Here is an 18604-nt window from a genome sequence, read left to right on the forward strand (position 1 = left end):
CAGGCCTCGCCATTGGAACGTTACCCGGCGAAACGTCACGACCTAATTAATATACACGAGCCAAGGTTCGCCATTGGAACATTTGGGAGCGACGTCAGCGCAACGTGATTAAAATTCAAAATCTAAACTCTGCGCGCTGCGTCAAGTGTAGTGTCACTAACAGACCGCTAGAGGGTGCTGTGAGATACACACAGGGCTAGCCTGTCACTGTGTGACCCCGGCTGAGAGGAGGAGGAGGAGGGATTTACGCGGAAAACAAGCAGAAAATCTGGCAGAGGCGACAGTGAGCAAGCGGCTAGCAATGGAGAGATACGAGTGAATGGTAAAAGGGGAGAATCGTGTAGTCGCAGGAGCATGTTGATATGGACAGATCCCAGCATGCACCAAGTCTCTGTTAGTAATCTTTCAAATCTGACGCAAAAGGGGTGGACGCAACCCAAGAGCGGAAACAAAGGCGCTTTGGTTTGAACAAAATACATCTGTAAAGAAGGGGGATAATTGGTGAGCAACAATTTCAGTTTTCAGAGGTTTCGGTTTAAAAAGAAACCGCGCATCACACGCAGAGTGACGCTACAGTTGTGCTGTGCTGTGTTGAACTAATCGATCTGATGTGTGCTGCTGTGTTGCACTTCTGCAACACTGTTCAAAAGGTTGACGGGAATCCAGTTTATTATGCACGAAATGTCACTTGCCTTGTTAGTGTCCTCTGTGTCTGATGACTGTCTCTATCAACTGCCCCACTAACTTATCGTCTGCATCGAATTTAGGTCTCCCAAATTTGCAGCACAGTAACGTATTTTCTGGCCGAGACAGTCCAGCGGTCATTCACATGGCCAGGCATGTCCCATGTGACGGCCGATGTGTTAAAGTAAAGCTAAATAAACACAATACTCGGTGTAATTCGTATTAGGAAGCTATCACGTCTAATTTTGCAACTGTCTTTTTTTAAATTTCTGAAATGTGTACAATATTATTGTTGCTTGTTGACAGTTCAGTAAACGTGGATCTTTCCATTTGTCAATTCTTTCAAAGCCTCCCTCAGTCATCTCTGCTTAAAAAGAAAAAAACGACATAAACCAGTTTGCCATTCTTAGTTGCTGGTTTTAAGGCTGTGTTGGACACTTTTCAGTTAGTCAAGCAGTGAGACCAGCTGGCTGGCCAGCTAAACCAACTGAACACAAGGTTGGACAGGCTGTGAGACCACATAAGTTGGTTTGGTGCTTCTTCAGCTGTAAAAGTAATAATCTTTATAATTTTTTTTTTTTTGACTTTTTAAAAAAAAAAAATTTATTGACTGTAAAACAGTCAACTGCCTACTGCAAAAGTGCATTGCATGGCCCAATGAAGCAGGTATCTGTTGTATATTTGTAGTGTGATTTAGGGTAAAATAATCGGATGCTTTCCAGTTAATGTTTTTGTCTGATTGCCTGAGCTGCCACACAGTTTGATTCAGTCCAGCATCACCCAGTAGCAGGTTAAAATGTGTCATATCATAGCATGACTATTAATTATGTAACATAAGGAGAAATATTCCAGCATGTGTCAATAAATAACACTGGTATGCTACTCTTTATTAATTAATAGTTTAATTTGAATGTACAAGTTTCTGAACTCTCATTCACTACCACATTTACTGAAAACACTGAGACTGTGCTACTCCTGATATCTGAAGTGAGCAGGCTATCTGATGATAAACTTAGCCTAGCTGCTCATGTAGAGCCTAGTGTTTGTGTTGGAAAAAAAGAAATCGAGTAAGAAAGACTGAGACAGACACTTTGATGTTTCATTTGAGTGGAGAGGAGGAGCGTTTTTGGACAAGGCCGATTAGAAGCGTTGTTTTGTACCATATGCGTGAAGATGCGCTCGATACAGCTTCCTGTGGAGAATGAGATTGTGTGTGTGATTTTTGTATGAAGGAGGGAGGAAGCTGGATTCATCCCTGATAATGTTTATTCTGCCTTGCTATGCTCATCACATGCTACAGAGATGAGAATGACTTCCCTTTTACTTTTGGGATGCGTTGTTTGATCTGATCTGTACTACAGAGGCAAAATGATCAAGGAGAGAGTGAAATGGAAGTCTTGTATATTCATTTGTCAAGAATGAAAGTACAACACTGAAACAGATTTTACAGATGACCTGTGCTCCGTTAAGGTGTGCAGTGCTTGGAGAAAATGCTGATCTCATGTGCTTTCCATTCACCTTTGAACTCTGTTTTTCAAAGGTGAGGTGTATGCGTTCTACAAAGACTTAAGAATTAGCTTGAATGCAATGCAGTGTAAGTCGATTTGGATAAAAGTGTCTGCCAAATGCATACAATTCTTTCAGTTTGGTGTTTGATAACAGGTGTAATTGTGGATTGCACTTCTCTCCAACTTTGCAAAATCCAACTGCTTAATTGTTTATATTGTCAAAAAAATGTAAACTATATTATCGCCCGGCTCTAATCTACTACACGCAACCGTGAATCATGAAGATATTATAAACATTTAACATCATGATTTTCTATAAAGCTGCTTTGAAACAATATGTATTGTGAGAATCACTATACAAATGAAATCGATTAGATTTATTCTCTGCTCAGGATTCAGCTTTTCAGTTGCATTTTCTTTATTAAAGGAGTCATCTGCCTGCTAATTAAAGCAGTAGCACTTTTATGTACAGTAGCTCGCTCCCTTTCCCCGAGTCTGTAAATTCATGTTAGTGATGAAGAGAACAGATGTGCATATTTTGTCCTCATTTTTGTATGTTAATTTTCTGTCGTTCACGCTTTTAGTTTTTGACTCATTTTGACTTTCAGGTCCCTCAGTATGAGTCGAGATGGATGGAGAAAGAAAGCCAGTGAAGATGACGGGTGGGGAGGACGGGTAAGAGTCTGTTGTTATTTATTCTGATATGTGTTTATTATTGAAAACAGGAAGCCTCAGCAGCTGTTTTTTAACAGTTGAGTCGTCCTCTTTTGTGCTGTGTTGTCTTTCCAGGCTGCCCCTCTAAGCATTGTAAATTTATTATTTTTTACTGTAATTTTAACCTGTCCTTAAATTCCCTCATAACCATTGACTAGTGACTACCAGTCGAACATTCTCATTCATGTGAGAGCTGGTGTGTGTATGTGTGTTGATGCTAAAGTCTAGACAGGTTTTCATTTGTATTACACCAGTGAGTAATCTCAATTTTCCTCACTAGTGACCACCAGCACCTCTGCTTTGCCGCCACAGTCCGAGCAGGGCGAGAGATTTGATAGGCTTCAATGTCCTCGTGTTCCTCAGGCATTAGCAGAACCACACTAGCATAAACAACTCTTAAGAGCTTTGGTCTTCACTGATAACATTTCACAATATTTTCCTATAATATGACAACCATAATGTGTTGCCACCAAATCTGAGAACCAAAAGGTTGAAGCTTGTGCAATTTGTTGATTTTCAGTTAATAATTTAGTAATTTGCTGGCATAATTCAGATGTGAAAGTGAAGCCAGTGTATGTACAGTATGACAATTATTTTGTGCAGAATTTTTTAATTTAATTAAACACAGTGGTTGCCTTCAGGCCTTGTGTGTTTTCCTATCTCAGGTTATATTAATTAAGTTCGGGGGAATTTCCTGTCAGTACAGGTGGAGCGAGTGAGTGTTGTGGAGTATTTTTGTGTGTGTGTAAGTCTGTTTATTGGTTCAGGCTCAACTCCTGAATCCCAGCGTTCCATCCGTTGCCATGGAGACAGAGAGTCGCCGTGCCAGCAGGGCAGACTTGCACCTCCAGTCTCATTGAATGTCTGAGGCGTAATCAAACGCTTGTCAGCCAGACACTGCACGTTTTTCTTTGTGCATGTCTATATTGCAGTCTGTTCATTTTTACAGGGGTTAGAATTGTTTTTACTGTATAAGTGTCTGAATGGTCTGTGTGTGCTCTCTGCTTTGCCTTATTACTTGATCTTATGAGGTTGTGTTGATTTAAATGGGATTATAAATCAAATTAACATCACAGGTTTGTTTGTTGAATATTTCTTAGGGCGGTTACATGGCTGCAAAAATCTCTAAGCTTGAGGAGCAGTTTCAGAAGGACGCCCCGAGAGAGAAACAGAAAGATGGAACGTCCTCCTGTATCTTCAGCGGTGTGGCTATCTACGTTAATGGATACACAGGTGAGATCTCCTCCAGCATCCTCTCCACCCACGTGTGCTGTGATAACAAATGTGAACAAGAAAACAAACTTTCTTCCTGAATTGAGATCAGTTTTACTGCATAATGCATCTGGAGCAGCAGCAGCATCATTATTACCATCATTATTAAAAAATATTTGATTTGTGTGTTATTATAAATGTTAATACTAATATTTAATAGGAACAGTATTTTACATTGTTATAGAGATATTATCATTAACATTATTATTGTTGTTATTTTATTAATTACATTTTTCATTAATAAATATTATTAAAACAATAGTTCACCCAAAAATGAAAATTCTGTCATTAAGTACTCACCCTCATGTTGTTCTAAACCTGTAAGACCTTCGTTCATCTTCGTAACACAAATGAAATCCGAGAGCTCTCTGACCCTCCATAGAGATCAATGTAACTGAAATGTTCCCAGAAAAGTAGTAAGGACATTGGTAAAACAGCCCATGTGACATCAGTGGTTCAACCGTAATTTTATGAAGCTGCGAGAATACTTTATGCGCAAAGAAAACAAAAATAATGACTTTATTCAGCAATTCTTCTCCTCCAAATCTTGTCTTCTGCCATTATCGAGAGTACCTCTGCACATAAACAATGCATGCGCGTCGTGGTACTCTCAATAATGACGGAATATGTGATTTTGAGGAGAAGAATAAAGTTTTTATTTATTTATTGTTGAATAAAGTGATTTTGTTTTCTTTGCGCACAAATGATGTCACATGGACTATTTTATCGATGTCCTTACTACATTTCTGGGTCTGGGAACATGTCAGTTGCGTTGCTGTCTATGCAGTTCAGAAAGCTCTCGGATTTCATCAAAAATATCTTAATTTGTGTTCCAAAGATGAATGAAGGTCTTGCAGGATTGGAACAACATGAGGGTGAGTAATTAATGACAGAATTTTCATTTTTGGCTGAACTATCTCTTTATTAATACTCTATAATATCAGTATTATTGTTTATATGTTTTTGTAGACAAGAATGAGCAAAATTGATTAGAAAAATGGGAAACACTTTTGTATAGGGACCAATTCTCACTATTAACCAGTTGCTTATTAGCATGCCTATTAATAACATATTGGCTGTTTATTAGTACTTATAAAGCACATATTCTACATGACCATATTCTATATTCCTAAGCAGGAAATTAGTAGTTTGTTGAGGCAAAAGTCGTAGTTAATGGTTTATTAATAGCAAGAATTGGACCTTAAAATAAAGTGTGACCGAAAAATGAAGTTGAATGATTTTAAAGAAATGTTGCTGGCTGGATTCGAGCCTGTGTTTACCATTTGAGCACCATAGCTGAATGGGTCAGGTTGATGAGTGCCGTGCTATCTTGTATTGTGTATTTTTTGGTATGTAGATCCCAGTGCGGATGAGCTGCGCAGGCTGATGATGCTGCACGGTGGGCAGTTTCATGTCTATTACACTCGCTCCAAAACCACACATATCATTGCCACCAACCTGCCCAACAGCAAAATACAAGAGCTCAAGGGAGAGAAAGTAGTGCGGCCAGAGTGGATCACAGACAGGTGTGTGTTTGTGTGCACTTTGCAGGTTATAGAAGCACAATATTATATGCATACTAATTTTTTTCTTTTTTTTGCTTTTGTGCAGTATTAAGGCAGGCCGCCAACTTTCATATGTCCAATATCAGCTCTATGCGAAGCAAAAAAGCTTGAACTTTACCAGTGTTTGTGCACAAGGAAAGCAGGATTTGTTGTCCACCAATGACACATCCAAACCCAGTCCAAACCACCCCCAGTCAGACAACATCAAACCTCAGCCCAGCCACACTCAAACCCTCTCTAAAGAAGTTCTCAGATCCACTCACGCTAACCACACAGCCAACTTCACTGAGCGAACCAATCACCAACTAGATGTCAGACTGTGAGTATGCTTTATAAATAGGGATCCACTGGAACATGTGAGTGTCAAATGCTATATATATTTGAAGGAAAGAAAAGATTCTGCTGCTTTAAGATCCAAGATATAACATGCAACACAACAAATTGAATTATTATTTTTGTTAATTGATCATATTGATAATTTTTGGATCTAGATTGGCCAAGATTGGATATTAAATTGCATGTTTTTTCATTCACACAATTTTTACATTACATGTGTTATCATGTAATCTTTAAAAACACTAATTAATAACACTGTCAAGTAGTGCTGGGCGGTATACCGGTTCATACCGAATACCGGTGTTTATTTTTCTTATGATATGAATTTTTAAAATACCGCAATACCGGTGTTATTTAAATAACGTTCGGAACGCAACACACTGTTTGAGAGGGGTCTCTTTTCACTATTGCATTGTGGCGAGAACGCAGCTGTATGTGTTACTAAGCGTGTTCTGAAGCTGTAGAACTAGTAGAACGTGATGACACAGAAGAACTCATCCACAATATCCACCGCGCGCCGCCACCAGCTCCCGCGTCTCACACACACGAGCGTGACTTTAGCACTATATTTAGCAACTTTCAGACCCTTTTAGCGGCTTTTCCCCCATAGAATATACAAACTGACAAACCTAGCGAATGTTTTGAATAAACCTTAGCTATGGTTCCGTTTGGAAGATGTCGCCAGTGCTGCCTCGCGAGCGCGAGATCTGACTCCCAGCGCAGCGTCGCGTCTCTCTGCGTCTGTTCTGTGCAGCGAGCGGCAGAGAAGCACCGCATTCGTTTGGCCGTACCGCGACTGTTTGGAATTGTAAATATGAGCATAGTTCGTCTGTTAATATTATGCACTTTTTTTTTTTTGTTTACTCAGACGCAGGCAGTGCGCTGCATGAGACAAAAAAGTAATATAGCCAAAACCACCGCATAGCCGCTCTTTAGTATAACGTTAGATGCAAATGAGAATGACTCCTGGTTAACATGTATTAATGGGTCGTGTTTAGTCACTATTTAGTGTGGAATTTTTCTACAATATTCGCTCATCATGACAGTAAAATAGGGCATTCTAAGTCAATCTACTGCAGTTTTTCCTCTCTCGATCAGTAGAAAATGTGGTTAACACCCGATCATGCATGAAAAAAATAAATACCGTCATATACCGTGAAACTGGTATAATTTTGAAAAATACCGTGATATGCATTTTTGGTCATACCGCCCAGCACTACTGTCAAGTGTAATGTAATTTATTTCTTTTGTTTAGACAAAATAGTATAGAATTTTATCAGTTATCTGCTATAACAGGTAAATAACTTTTTAATTTATCGTATTGGCCTGCTGTTCAGATAAGACTGCTTCGACGCCAAGTTTTAACACCCCTTCTGCATACTTAAAGGATTAGTTCACTTCCAGAATAAAAATTTCCTGATCATTTACTCACCCCCATGTCATCCAAGATGTTCATATCTTTCTTTCTTCAGTCGAAAAGAAATTAAGGTTTTTGAGGAAAACATTCCAGGATTTTTCTCCATATATTGGACTTCAATTATGGCTAATGGGTTGAAGGTCCAGATTGCAGTTTCAGTGCTGCTTCAAAGGGCTCTACACAATCCCAGCCGAGGAATAAGATCTTATCTAGTGAAGCGATCTGCCATTTTCTATTAAAAAAAACAAATGAATTTATATACTGTTTAACCAGAAATGCTCCTCTGGAAATCCTGGATTGTTTTCCTCAAAAACCTTAATTTCTTTTTGACTAAAGAAAAAAAGAAATGAACATCTTGGATGACATGGGGGTGAGTAAATTATCAGGAAGCTTTTATTCTGGAAGTGAACTAATCCTTTAAAAAAACATTTGGGAAATTATTTAATTATGTATCTTTTTGTCCTCTCTCCTTTTGTCTGGCAGAAATGGTTCCTGTAGCATAATCTTTGAGGAGGATGCAGAGAGGCCTAGAGTTAATGGGATTCATGATGGAGATGATGATAACGCCTGTGCCCTTTTGCCAGGAGGCTCACAAGATGCTTTGTTAACTAATGGTTATGTACACCCTGTCAATGGTGCCTTAAAGCCTCAGGACTCTTTTGCAGAACATCCTCCACATGTTGTTGACACAGGGTCCCATCAGTCTCACCTCCTACAGACTGAAAGCAGGGATAGGGAGGAGCCCAGCTGCTCTTCTGCTGGGTCAAAATCAAATTCCCATCAGAGGTCTTTAATATCCACTGCCAGTCCTGCAAAGCAGCCTGGTCTTCACAATATGCAAAAGGACCTCCATCCAAAACTAACATCTAATCCAGGAACTTCAGCTCAGAAGGGGAATCTGCACGATCACACGAGAGTTCGACTAAATGGGAGCTATCACATGACCCCTAACTCCTCCAATCTTGCAGACTCTAGTAATCAGCCAGGAAGGTCGGGCCAAGGAGCAGAAGCTGGAATCATATCAGAGTTCTTTTCTCACTCAAGGCTGCATCATATTTCTACGTGGCGGAATGAGTTCTCAGAGTATGTCAATGCTCTTCAGAGCAGGAGGCGAACTGCAGGAGGAGCCGTTTTCTCTGGAAAAGAGAAACTGAAGAAGCTCAAAGCTAATTGCAGTTCAGGTATCTTGTCTTTGTGGTTTATGTTTGTGTATTTCTTTGTTGTTGAGAAGCATGTGTCTTTGTGATGGTAACATTTTAAACATTCTACTAACAATAACTAACTTTGCAACTACGTGTCAACTAGCAGTCATTAGAGTATTAGTAGACTGTCTGCTTAATATCTTCTAAAACTTTATTTTGATGGGTCCACAACATACTGATAATGAGAAACTTTGCAAGTATATGTCAACTTATTCTACTAACCCTAAACCTACCCTAACAGTCTACTGTGAGAGTTAGTTGACATGTAGTTACAAAGTTACTTCTAGTTAGTAGAATGTCTAAAGTGGACTATCAAAATGAAGTGTAACCAAAAAAGTTTCTTTGTCTTTAACCCCAGGTTCCTTAATGGCTGCTCCTCAGGTGCGTCAGTCCTGCATTCTTCATGTGGATATGGACTGCTTCTTTGTGTCCGTAGGGATCAGACACAGACCAGATCTCATAGGTATGTTTCAGTGCATTGGATGGAAGTGCTGAAGTTTCTTGTTGCAGCTTGTTGACTTTGATAAACTGAGCTGAACTGATGGTTAATCTGTACTCCAGGGAAACCGGTTGCAGTGACTAGTAACCGCGGACCAGGCCGTGTTGCCCAGCGACCTGGTGCAAATCCTCAGCTTGAGTTTCAGTACTACCAGAGGAAACAGAAACAGTATAGGAAAGGTACACTCAGGTTGTAGAAGAAAGATGTTGGTTAAATTTGAATTGAAGTCTAGAATGAATTTATTGTACATTTTTGAAGTTTGAATTTAGGTGACTATTGTTCTTTCTGTTTTAGAGAAGACAGATGGTGATCTTGAGATGACCCCATCTCCACAATGTGATGAAGTTCCCCATAATGGAGTGGATCTGGACCTGGCTGCCCTCTCTATGGCAGAGATTGCATCTTGCAGTTACGAGGCCAGGTATTCATTGTAAACATGTCAGGCTCCTTTCTTGCGCAATATGAACTAATAGACTAATAGAGACCACAAACATTTTTTCTAACCTGTACTGTCTTTAATACTACTTCCAGTAGTACCTGTTACTCTGTTTTTCTCTCTTACAGGCAGGCTGGTGTGCGAAACGGCATGTTCTTTGGCCGGGCTAAGCAGCTCTGTCCTGATCTGCAGTCTGTCCCATATGACTTCCAGGCATATAAAGAGGTGGCACTGTCCATGTATGAGACCCTGGCCAGGTACCTGGCCAAATTTTTTTGGATTGCTACATTATTCCTAACGCCAGTAGACAAAGGCAACAATTCTTTTGCTTCATGGTTGCTTGTTTTATAGTTACACTCATAACATTGAGGCACTAAGTTGTGACGAGGCGCTCTTAGATGCCACAAATCTTCTGGTTGAGCTGGGAGTTACACCTGATGATTTGGCTCGAGCCATCCGTGAAGACATAAAGGAAAAGACTGGTTGCTCTGCCTCAGTGGGAATGGGTAAGAGAATTTATTTACTGACACGCATTTTGTTCCAAACCTTTATGACTTACTTTCTTCCATGGAACTTTTTAAGAATGTGCTGCGCTCTCTCATTTCCCTGCAACTGCAATTATAGGAATATTGAAATGAAGCAAAAGTGCCATAAAAGTAGCATAAAACTCACAAGCCATATTCTGTAAGTCTTCTAAAGCCATACAATAACATTGTGCTTTACTCATGAACTCTTGTGAACATGCCAAAGTCAGGTACAGCGAAACAACTTTAGTTTGTTTCTCACACTAAGCTATTGAATCGCTTCAGTAAACTTGCAGTGCTTTCACTTTTTTTTGGAGCTCGAGAGTTCCAGTCCTCATTTACTTACTTGAAACTTGAAAAGAGTGGCCAGGATATTCTTTAAAAATTCACTTTTTTTTTTTTTTTTTGTAATGAAGTTGCTAGTATTCCTTCATTTCTATAAGCTTTTGTAACTTCCCTTATGCTTCTTAATAGGTTCCAACATCCTTCTTGCTCGGATGGCAACCCGTAAGGCAAAACCAAATGGGCAGTACTTCCTCAGATCAGAGGAAGTGGATGATTTTATCAGGGATCAGCCTGTCTCCAGTTTGCCTGGTGAGAACAGAGCATCCTACATTCAATACCGTTCAAAAGTTTAGGTAGTTTGGTATGGTTTTTTTTTTTTTTTTTTTTTTTATGTTTTTGAAAGTCTTATCTTCATATCAACAAGGCTGCATTTATTTTATAAAAAAATAAATATTTAAAAGCTTAATATTTTTGTGGAAACTGGCACGTTTTCAGGATTCTTTGAAGAATAGAAAGTTCAGAAGAACAACATTTATTTTGAATTAAATTTGTAACACTTTAAATGTCTGTGCTGTCAAATTTAATTAATCCTTACTGAATAATAGTATTAATTTCTTTCTTTCTTTCAAAAAAAAAAAAAAAACTTTCTGGCCTCAAACATTTGAATGGTAGGGTATTTTAATCTGAATGTAGTTTAACAGTGGAATTTATTGCTGTATTTGTGTATGTCTGGACCGGTGCTTCTGTGTTCTTATGTGAAGGTGTGGGTCGCTCAATGAGCTCCAAGCTGACCTCCCTGGGAGTGAGTACCTGTGGTGACCTGCAGCAGTTGTCCATTTCCCGACTGCAGAGGGAGTTTGGACCAAGGACAGGACAGACTCTTTTCCGCTTTTGCAGAGGACTGGATGACAGGCCTGTGCGCAGTGAGAAGGAGAGGAAGTCTGTGTCTGCAGAGATGAACTACAACATTCGGTTCACACAGGTTTTGAAGTATACAAGTTACAACAATCATTGCAAAACATCCTGTATCTGTCATTGTCCTCAGTCTGTTGACTTCTCTCATAAGTTTCCCATCACCTCTAATACTTTGCTAGGTTGAAGAGGCAGAGTCTTTCCTTTCAAACCTATCTATGGAAGTGCAGAAGAGGTTGGAGGGGGCGGGGCTTAGAGGTCGCCGGATTACACTGAAGGTCATGGTGCGGAAACCAGGGGCTCCATTAGAGCCAGCCAAATATGGTGGCCATGGGATATGTGACAACTTTGCCAGGTGACTTGCACCAGGTTAAATTAACAATGTTCTCTATTAAATGCACCACAGATAATTTCTATTGTGACGTACATCTGAGTAAAACGAAAATAGAAAAAAAAAATTGTTGGTTTCATTTGTTGGTTGTTGATTTGTTGGATGGAGGCTGAATGCAAGCTTGCAGTTGGTTTGGTAGAAAGCTGTGGTGTTTAAGCAGACTAATGAGTAGAGATTAAAGTTATGCCATTTTGATTAAGAATTATGGGAAAAATTAAATATCGTTCACAGTAAGTTCAATAACATGCATTTAGAAAACAGGCTGAATTTCCATTTAAAATTCTGGCTAATAAGCTGAAGGTGATTAATTTCATGTTGTGGTCACAACAAAAGTTCTATATAATTTTGTCTAAATAAAAAAAAAACTAAAACGCTAAAATCAGTTATTTTAAATTCTGCAAGTGAATTAAGGCATCACAACATTGTAATGTACAGTATGAAAAAAACTTTTGCTGAAAAAAAATTTTTTATTATTATTGTTTTTCAGTATGAACTTTGTTACATGGCAGCAAAGGTACATTTAAAAAGCAGAAGAAAGCAAAAATGAGCATGCACAATTAAACATCCAATATCAACCAATACCGATTTAATTAACGTTCATTTAAATCTTTAATATTGACTGATAAACTATTTTTGATATACATTTGACATTCACATTACTGTCACATTGCAGGTCTGTTTTACTCGCTCAGCCCACAGACAGTGGTCAGCTGATTGCCACAGAAGCCATTAAGCTGTTTCATGCCATGAAATTGGATGTAAAGGACATGAGGGGAGTTGGACTGCAGGTGCAGCAGTTGGAGGGATCACATGCAGACCCATCAGGACAAGGGCCCTCTCGTGGTCGCTCGATCAAAGACCTGCTGCTGGCCAAACAGCCTGCCCACAGCCCCAAGAAAGACCCTCTAGCACAAGGTTGGAGCTGTGTGATTTGGACCGAGTTCTTCAAATCCAGCCCTGGACTGTCCTGCAGAGTTTTAGATCTAACCCTGATCAAACACACCTACCGGTTACTCTGAATACCTTGATTTTCTCACTCTGGTGTGTTTGATTAGGGTTGGAGCTGAACTCTGCAGGACAGTAGCCCTGCAGGGCGTTTGAAGAACCCTGGATTTGTAGGACATGTGTAGAATTTATGTTGGTATCTTAACTCTTAACATGCCTTCCCTGTTGCTTGTATTTTAGATGGTTTAACCAGCCCTTCTTCATCCAGAGCTTTCTCCAATCAGGAGAGAGTTACCCCTCCATCATCACCACCTTCCACCAGCTCGGATCCAATGCCTGGAACAAGTAAAGGAGGATTTTACCATCCACACACCCCAAACCATGTCAGGACATGCCTAAACGTCAGCATTGAGGTGCCATCTCCCTCTCAGGTTAGATTCTCCTCGCTTGAATGCACCTCAGAAACAAAAAGTACACGGACTATGCCTAATATCCAGACAGCAAGGTCATCTTTTTATAAGAAATACTTTTATTCAGATAACTAAAGGGTTAATAAAGAAAAGTTACTTGAATCATGTTGTAGTTACATTTTCAGTTTGACTAGTCAAAAATCATAAAAAATCAAGAATCGGTCAAACGTTCTGAAAAAAAAATCGAGATTTTACTTTTGCCATATTGTCTAGCCCTACTCAGCATATTAGAATGATTTTTCAAAGATCAAGTGGCATTGAAGACTAGAGTAATGGCTGCTGAAAATTCTGCTTTGTCATCACAGGAATAATTACATTTTAAAATGTATATTATTATTATTATTATTGTACTTTTAAATAGTAAAAATATTTCATAGTATTGCTGTTATTTATTTATTTATTTATTTTTTTTAATAAATGCAGCTTTCAAAAAATAAAATTTTAGCGACCTCAATCTTCTGAATGGCAATGTCAAATGAATGGTAAGCTCCTGTTTTCCCTCTTGATTCAGGTGGACCATTCTGTTTTAGAGGCTTTACCTGTAGACATAAGGAAGCAGGTAGAGCAGTCCTGGAGACACAGAGAGGAGCAGCCCAGTACCTCTTCTCATCTCTCAACCCCGCCTCGAACCTCCTCTTCTCCACCTCCTGGTCCATCACTTGGCACCATTGTACTGCAGTTCCCAAACCAGCCAGGTCAACCATGCACAACTGGCATTATACTAGAGCTCCCTGACTTCTCCCAGGTACATGCTATTAATATCCCAACCACAGAGGGGAAACATGGTGAACTGGTGTTACAATGATCATCAGAAACTAGTATTTTAGATATCCTAACCTGAACTTTTAACAGGTTGACCCAGATGTGTTTGCAGCTCTTCCCAGAGAGCTTCAGGAAGAGCTGTGCTCTGCTTATAGAAACAAGGGAAACGCTCAAGCCCATGTTCAAGCTCAAAGCAGCGCTGGTGAGTAAAAATGAGTAGGGATGTGCAAGATATCTGCACCATATTAATTTATCATTTACTCGCCCTCATGTCGTTCCAATCCTGTATGAGTTTCTTTCGTATGTTGAACATAAAAGAAGATATTTTGAAGAATGCTGGTAATCAAACAGTTGATGGTCCCCATTGACTTCCATAATATTTCTTTCCCTGCTATCCACCTTTTTCTTCAACGCGGAAGTAAGCCTATTGGTGAGACTTCCGGTTCATTAGCCGCTATAGGTAAATAATGAGGAGAATAACAACGTGCAGTAAACGGTAAAATGTTTTGCACTACAAACCAGTGTGATCATGATTCAGATAATACATTAAAATAATATAATAAGCCACACTAATTTTCAATATCAAGCAGCAAAATGGACTGTTTTGTACAGCTAAAAATAGCTGGATGCAGATGAGACCGGAAGCTAGACCCATAGAATTTACAAATGGCCGCCCATTTTTACATCAAGAAAAAGGTGGATAGACAGAGCACATTTAGGCCACGCCCACGCCAGGGGGTAAACAATCCAACCCTCTCCATTGACTTTGTATTGCGAAGCTGCCTCCTTGTCATTTCTGACTTATAACAAAAAACAGAACAATGACTAAAAGCTTCTGTGTGACAAGGTGTACAGTAAACAAACTAAAAAACCCAGAACTATGTTTTTATACGCTGTCGGCCCAAAAAAAAAACGAGCATTAGTTCAGAAATGACAAGGAGGCAGCTTCCCACAATACAAAGTCAATGAAGAGGGTTGGATTGTTTTCCCCCCGGTGGGCGTGGTTTTCAGATTATGATTACGATTAAGATTATGTCTCTATGGAAATCAGTGGGGACCAACATTGGTTTGGTTCTTCAAAATATCTTCTTTTGTGTTGAAAATAAGAGAGAAACTTATACAGGTTTGGAACAACATGAGGGTGAGTAAATAATGACAACATTTTCATTATTGGGTGAACTGTTCCTTGAAGGCCAAATGTCAGAAAGAGTTACTTTGCATGTACATAATAGTTGAACTGTGTACATAAAAAATTAGTTTATTTCTTAAAGTTAATTTCTTAAAAAAATACAACAACCTTATTAATTTTATTTGAAAAGTGCAGTAAGCTGAGTTTTTCCAGACATATCTAAACCTCTATTATTATGAGCACTCACACAGTACTTTTTTTCTATAACTGATTTCATCTTGCTGAAATTATACTGCACATTGTAATTTGATGCCTAAATTTAAAGTAGGATAGATGTATAATATTTGCCAGTTATTGACATTTGCTATAAAATAACATGACACTTTTCAGCTTACCGATTTAATGTTGAAGTGTCCACTAGAATTAAGTAATCAACCACTACCACACACCATACACAATGTCTTTAACCTTGCTCTCTTTTTTTTTTAGTCGAACAAAAAAACACATTTCCTCAACTAAAGCAGCCTGCAGTGGGGAAATTGAAGCGCCGCTACAAAAAGAGAAATGCTAGTCCTGCCAAAAAGGGTCCAAGTCCACAAAAAAAACTATTTCCTGGAAACAGCCCTGCCAAATCCAGCCCCTCCAAAATGCTTCCTCTGCCACTCAAACAGCCAGGCCTCAAAGTAAGCCTGTTTCTTCTGTTTATCTATAATATCTTCAGCCACTTGATGCACTTTAAATACGTCTGTGTTCAAAATGTTGTCAATTCTGGGGGAAAAAATATTTATCTTTCATTGGTAGACAGAAAATGTACAGTGCCCGTCCTCTTCGAGCACAGATGTCCCAGAGACGCTGTCCAAATTTAATCCCCGCCCAGTCCCAACCCTAGCTGGAGCTTATGAATTCAGTGACATCAGAACTCTGCTTCGTGAATGGGTCACCACCATCTCAGGTACGACAGAACAAGACTTTTTTACATACCAGTATATCTTTGCATTGTGCAGTTGGTTTATTTGTGTGGTGCTGCATATTCACAGAACCAATGGAAGAGGACATTCTCCAGGTGGTGAAGTACTGCACAGAACTCGTGGAAGATAAAGACCTGGAGAAACTCTACCTTGTCATCAAATACATGAAGAGGTATAGCTCTGGCTAATTCCTACAACAAACACAAGTACATTATAAATCTCAACAGTAGTAATAATACACTACCGTTTAAAAGTTTGAAGAGTAAGATGATTTTTTTTTGTGTGTGTTACTATTGCGTTACTATGTTTCTATTAAACAGTAAATGCTGTTCCTTTAAACTTTGAATATTCATCAAATAATCTTGAAAAAAATAATTATTCTTATCAATGTTTCTTAAGCACCTAATCAGCATATTAAAATGATTTCTAAAGGATCATGTGACACAAATTACATTTTAAAAGATATTAAAATTGAATTATTATATTGTTATTGTAATTAAAGTTATTTTATAATATCAATATTTTGACTGTATTTTGATCAAATAGAAATGCAGCTTTGGTGAACATAAGATACTTCTTTCCAAAACATTTCAAAATCTTACTGACCCCAAACCTTTGAACCGCAGTGTAGGTTGTTTGGGCCTTTCTTAATTAAACTATTTCATTGTTTTAACTGTTGGTTTCAGACTTATGCAGCAGTCCTCAGAGTCAGTATGGAGCATGGCCTTTGACTTCATCCTTGACAATGTGCAGGTAGTGGTACAGCAAACCTACGGTAGCACTCTGAAGATCACATAGGAGGACCGTCCTAACCTCAGTCACTGTGACATCAGCCCAGACCTGCCACCTCATCGTGACATGTGAGAGAGACAACTAAACCACTTGAGTCTGCCAATCATTGTAGCATCGCTTGTCCTCTCCTCAGAGAACACAGAGGATTACGAGATCATGCCAATGATGATGAGGAACAGATGAGCATACCAGCTACATTCAGAAGCAGCTGAACACTGAGTTTTTCTTTCATCATGATGTCAGTTCTCTAGACTAATGTCTAGTGGTATTTTGGTAACACTTTTCAATCAGGTTGGATTTGTTAACATTAGATAATGCATCAAGTGTCATGAACTAACAATGAATCATTTTTTGACTGAATTTATTAATCTCGGTTATTGTTAATTCATACATGTACTTTTTTACTAGTTCTTGTTAGCTACTAATGCATTAACCAATATTAACATACTCTACATTTGTAACATTTAAAAATGAACATTTTACAGCACTTATTAATCTTGGTTAAAGTATTATTGATTTTTAGTTCATGTTAACTATTGGGTTAACTAATATTAACATGTACAACCTGGTTATAAAATGTTACCAGAAGTTTTTTGAATGTTTTAAATGCACTGACTGTCCTAAACCAAGCAAAACAAGCATCTTTGCTTTCTGTCAGATTTTTGGATTTTTTTTCCTGTCTTTCTTGTCTTCATTTCTCGTACTCCAGAACATGTTTATCTTGAAAGCCTCAGAAGTATTTACAGACTTTGTAGCAAAGCAAAATGGAGTGGCATGTTATTTGCCTTTTATGGGTCAGTCCGAGAAGTTAAGTGCAAATCGGAAATGCAACCCCTTCTATCAAAGTCAGTTTAGCATGTGGATACTAACATTTTATGTAAAGCTAACATTTATGTTTTTTCTAGAAAAATATTACTCCTTCTTATTGATTGATTGCTTATTGTATGTTTGTCTGTATGTGTAAAAGAGCTAAGAGAGAGAGATAAATATTTATGAAGAAAACGATGAAAACATTGGCCAGGTTAATTTTACTAAATTGAGTTTCAAATGTCCTGTCATGCTTCTCAGCCTTTTATTCTAAATTTGTGGATGTGGTGCTAGAGGAAAGGAAGGGTTTTTCAATCGGGTGGATGTGAACTGCATAATGGGTCAAGGTGGATTCTTCAATGCAACATTTTCCTCTCAAGTCTTGTTCAATGTAGGTTTGGCTTTATGTATTAACAGAATGTACTTAAGTCCTCAAAATTTGTACTTTCTTGGTTTTAAGAAGCTGCTCAAGAAACAGACATCTGTTATGTTATCGCATATGATCATGACATTACAGAGTGGAAGGCCTAAAAATTCAGACAGAATGACCCGTGCCTGAAGACCTGAAGCTGTGACAAAATTTGTACGTTTTCTAAATTTGCAAATAAATTTGGATAAGTGATACTGTCTTGTTTTTATGTGTGTCTTTATAATTTGTGGATCAGGCTAAAATTGATCTATAAACAATGCCACCAACAATGATAATGTAACAAAAACATCTTATGCTAATCTAATTAAAGAAGTTACCTAAAAAAGGATAAAGATGAAGACAAAAGGCATTTATCTATGATGGAATATGTGCAGCTGTAGATGACTATTTAATAACACCGAGAAAAGATATAGTTTGTGGTGATGTACAACACGAAACTGAAGTACAAAAGAGGCAGAATCCACTTCAAAGATAATGATTTATTAAATTTGTCTTGCTTTATATATTTGGTCATATTTGATAATGTAGGAAAATACAAATAAAAATTATACTGATC

General features: G+C 38.4%; 1 protein-coding gene across 1 annotated transcript; it reads left to right on the top strand.

The window, feature by feature from the left end:
• Window positions 1-228: 228 nt before the first annotated feature.
• Window positions 229-18242, top strand: rev1 (REV1 DNA directed polymerase). Its single transcript, XM_058787878.1, has 22 exons — window positions 229-501; window positions 2801-2867; window positions 4007-4139; window positions 5536-5704; window positions 5790-6062; window positions 7980-8677; window positions 9057-9161; window positions 9260-9376; window positions 9492-9618; window positions 9762-9890; window positions 9985-10139; window positions 10632-10751; window positions 11204-11424; window positions 11537-11709; window positions 12419-12660; window positions 12931-13121; window positions 13672-13905; window positions 14013-14124; window positions 15541-15734; window positions 15853-16003; window positions 16089-16191; window positions 16706-18242. The coding sequence occupies exons 2-22, from the start codon at window positions 2811-2813 to the stop codon at window positions 16815-16817; spliced, it is 3816 nt and encodes a 1271-aa protein (XP_058643861.1). The 5' UTR covers window positions 229-501; window positions 2801-2810; the 3' UTR covers window positions 16818-18242.
• The last annotated feature ends 362 nt before the right edge of the window (window positions 18243-18604 follow it).

This window comes from Onychostoma macrolepis, chromosome 09 (assembly GCF_012432095.1).
Source record: "Onychostoma macrolepis isolate SWU-2019 chromosome 09, ASM1243209v1, whole genome shotgun sequence".
Taxonomy (NCBI): domain Eukaryota; kingdom Metazoa; phylum Chordata; class Actinopteri; order Cypriniformes; family Cyprinidae; genus Onychostoma; species Onychostoma macrolepis.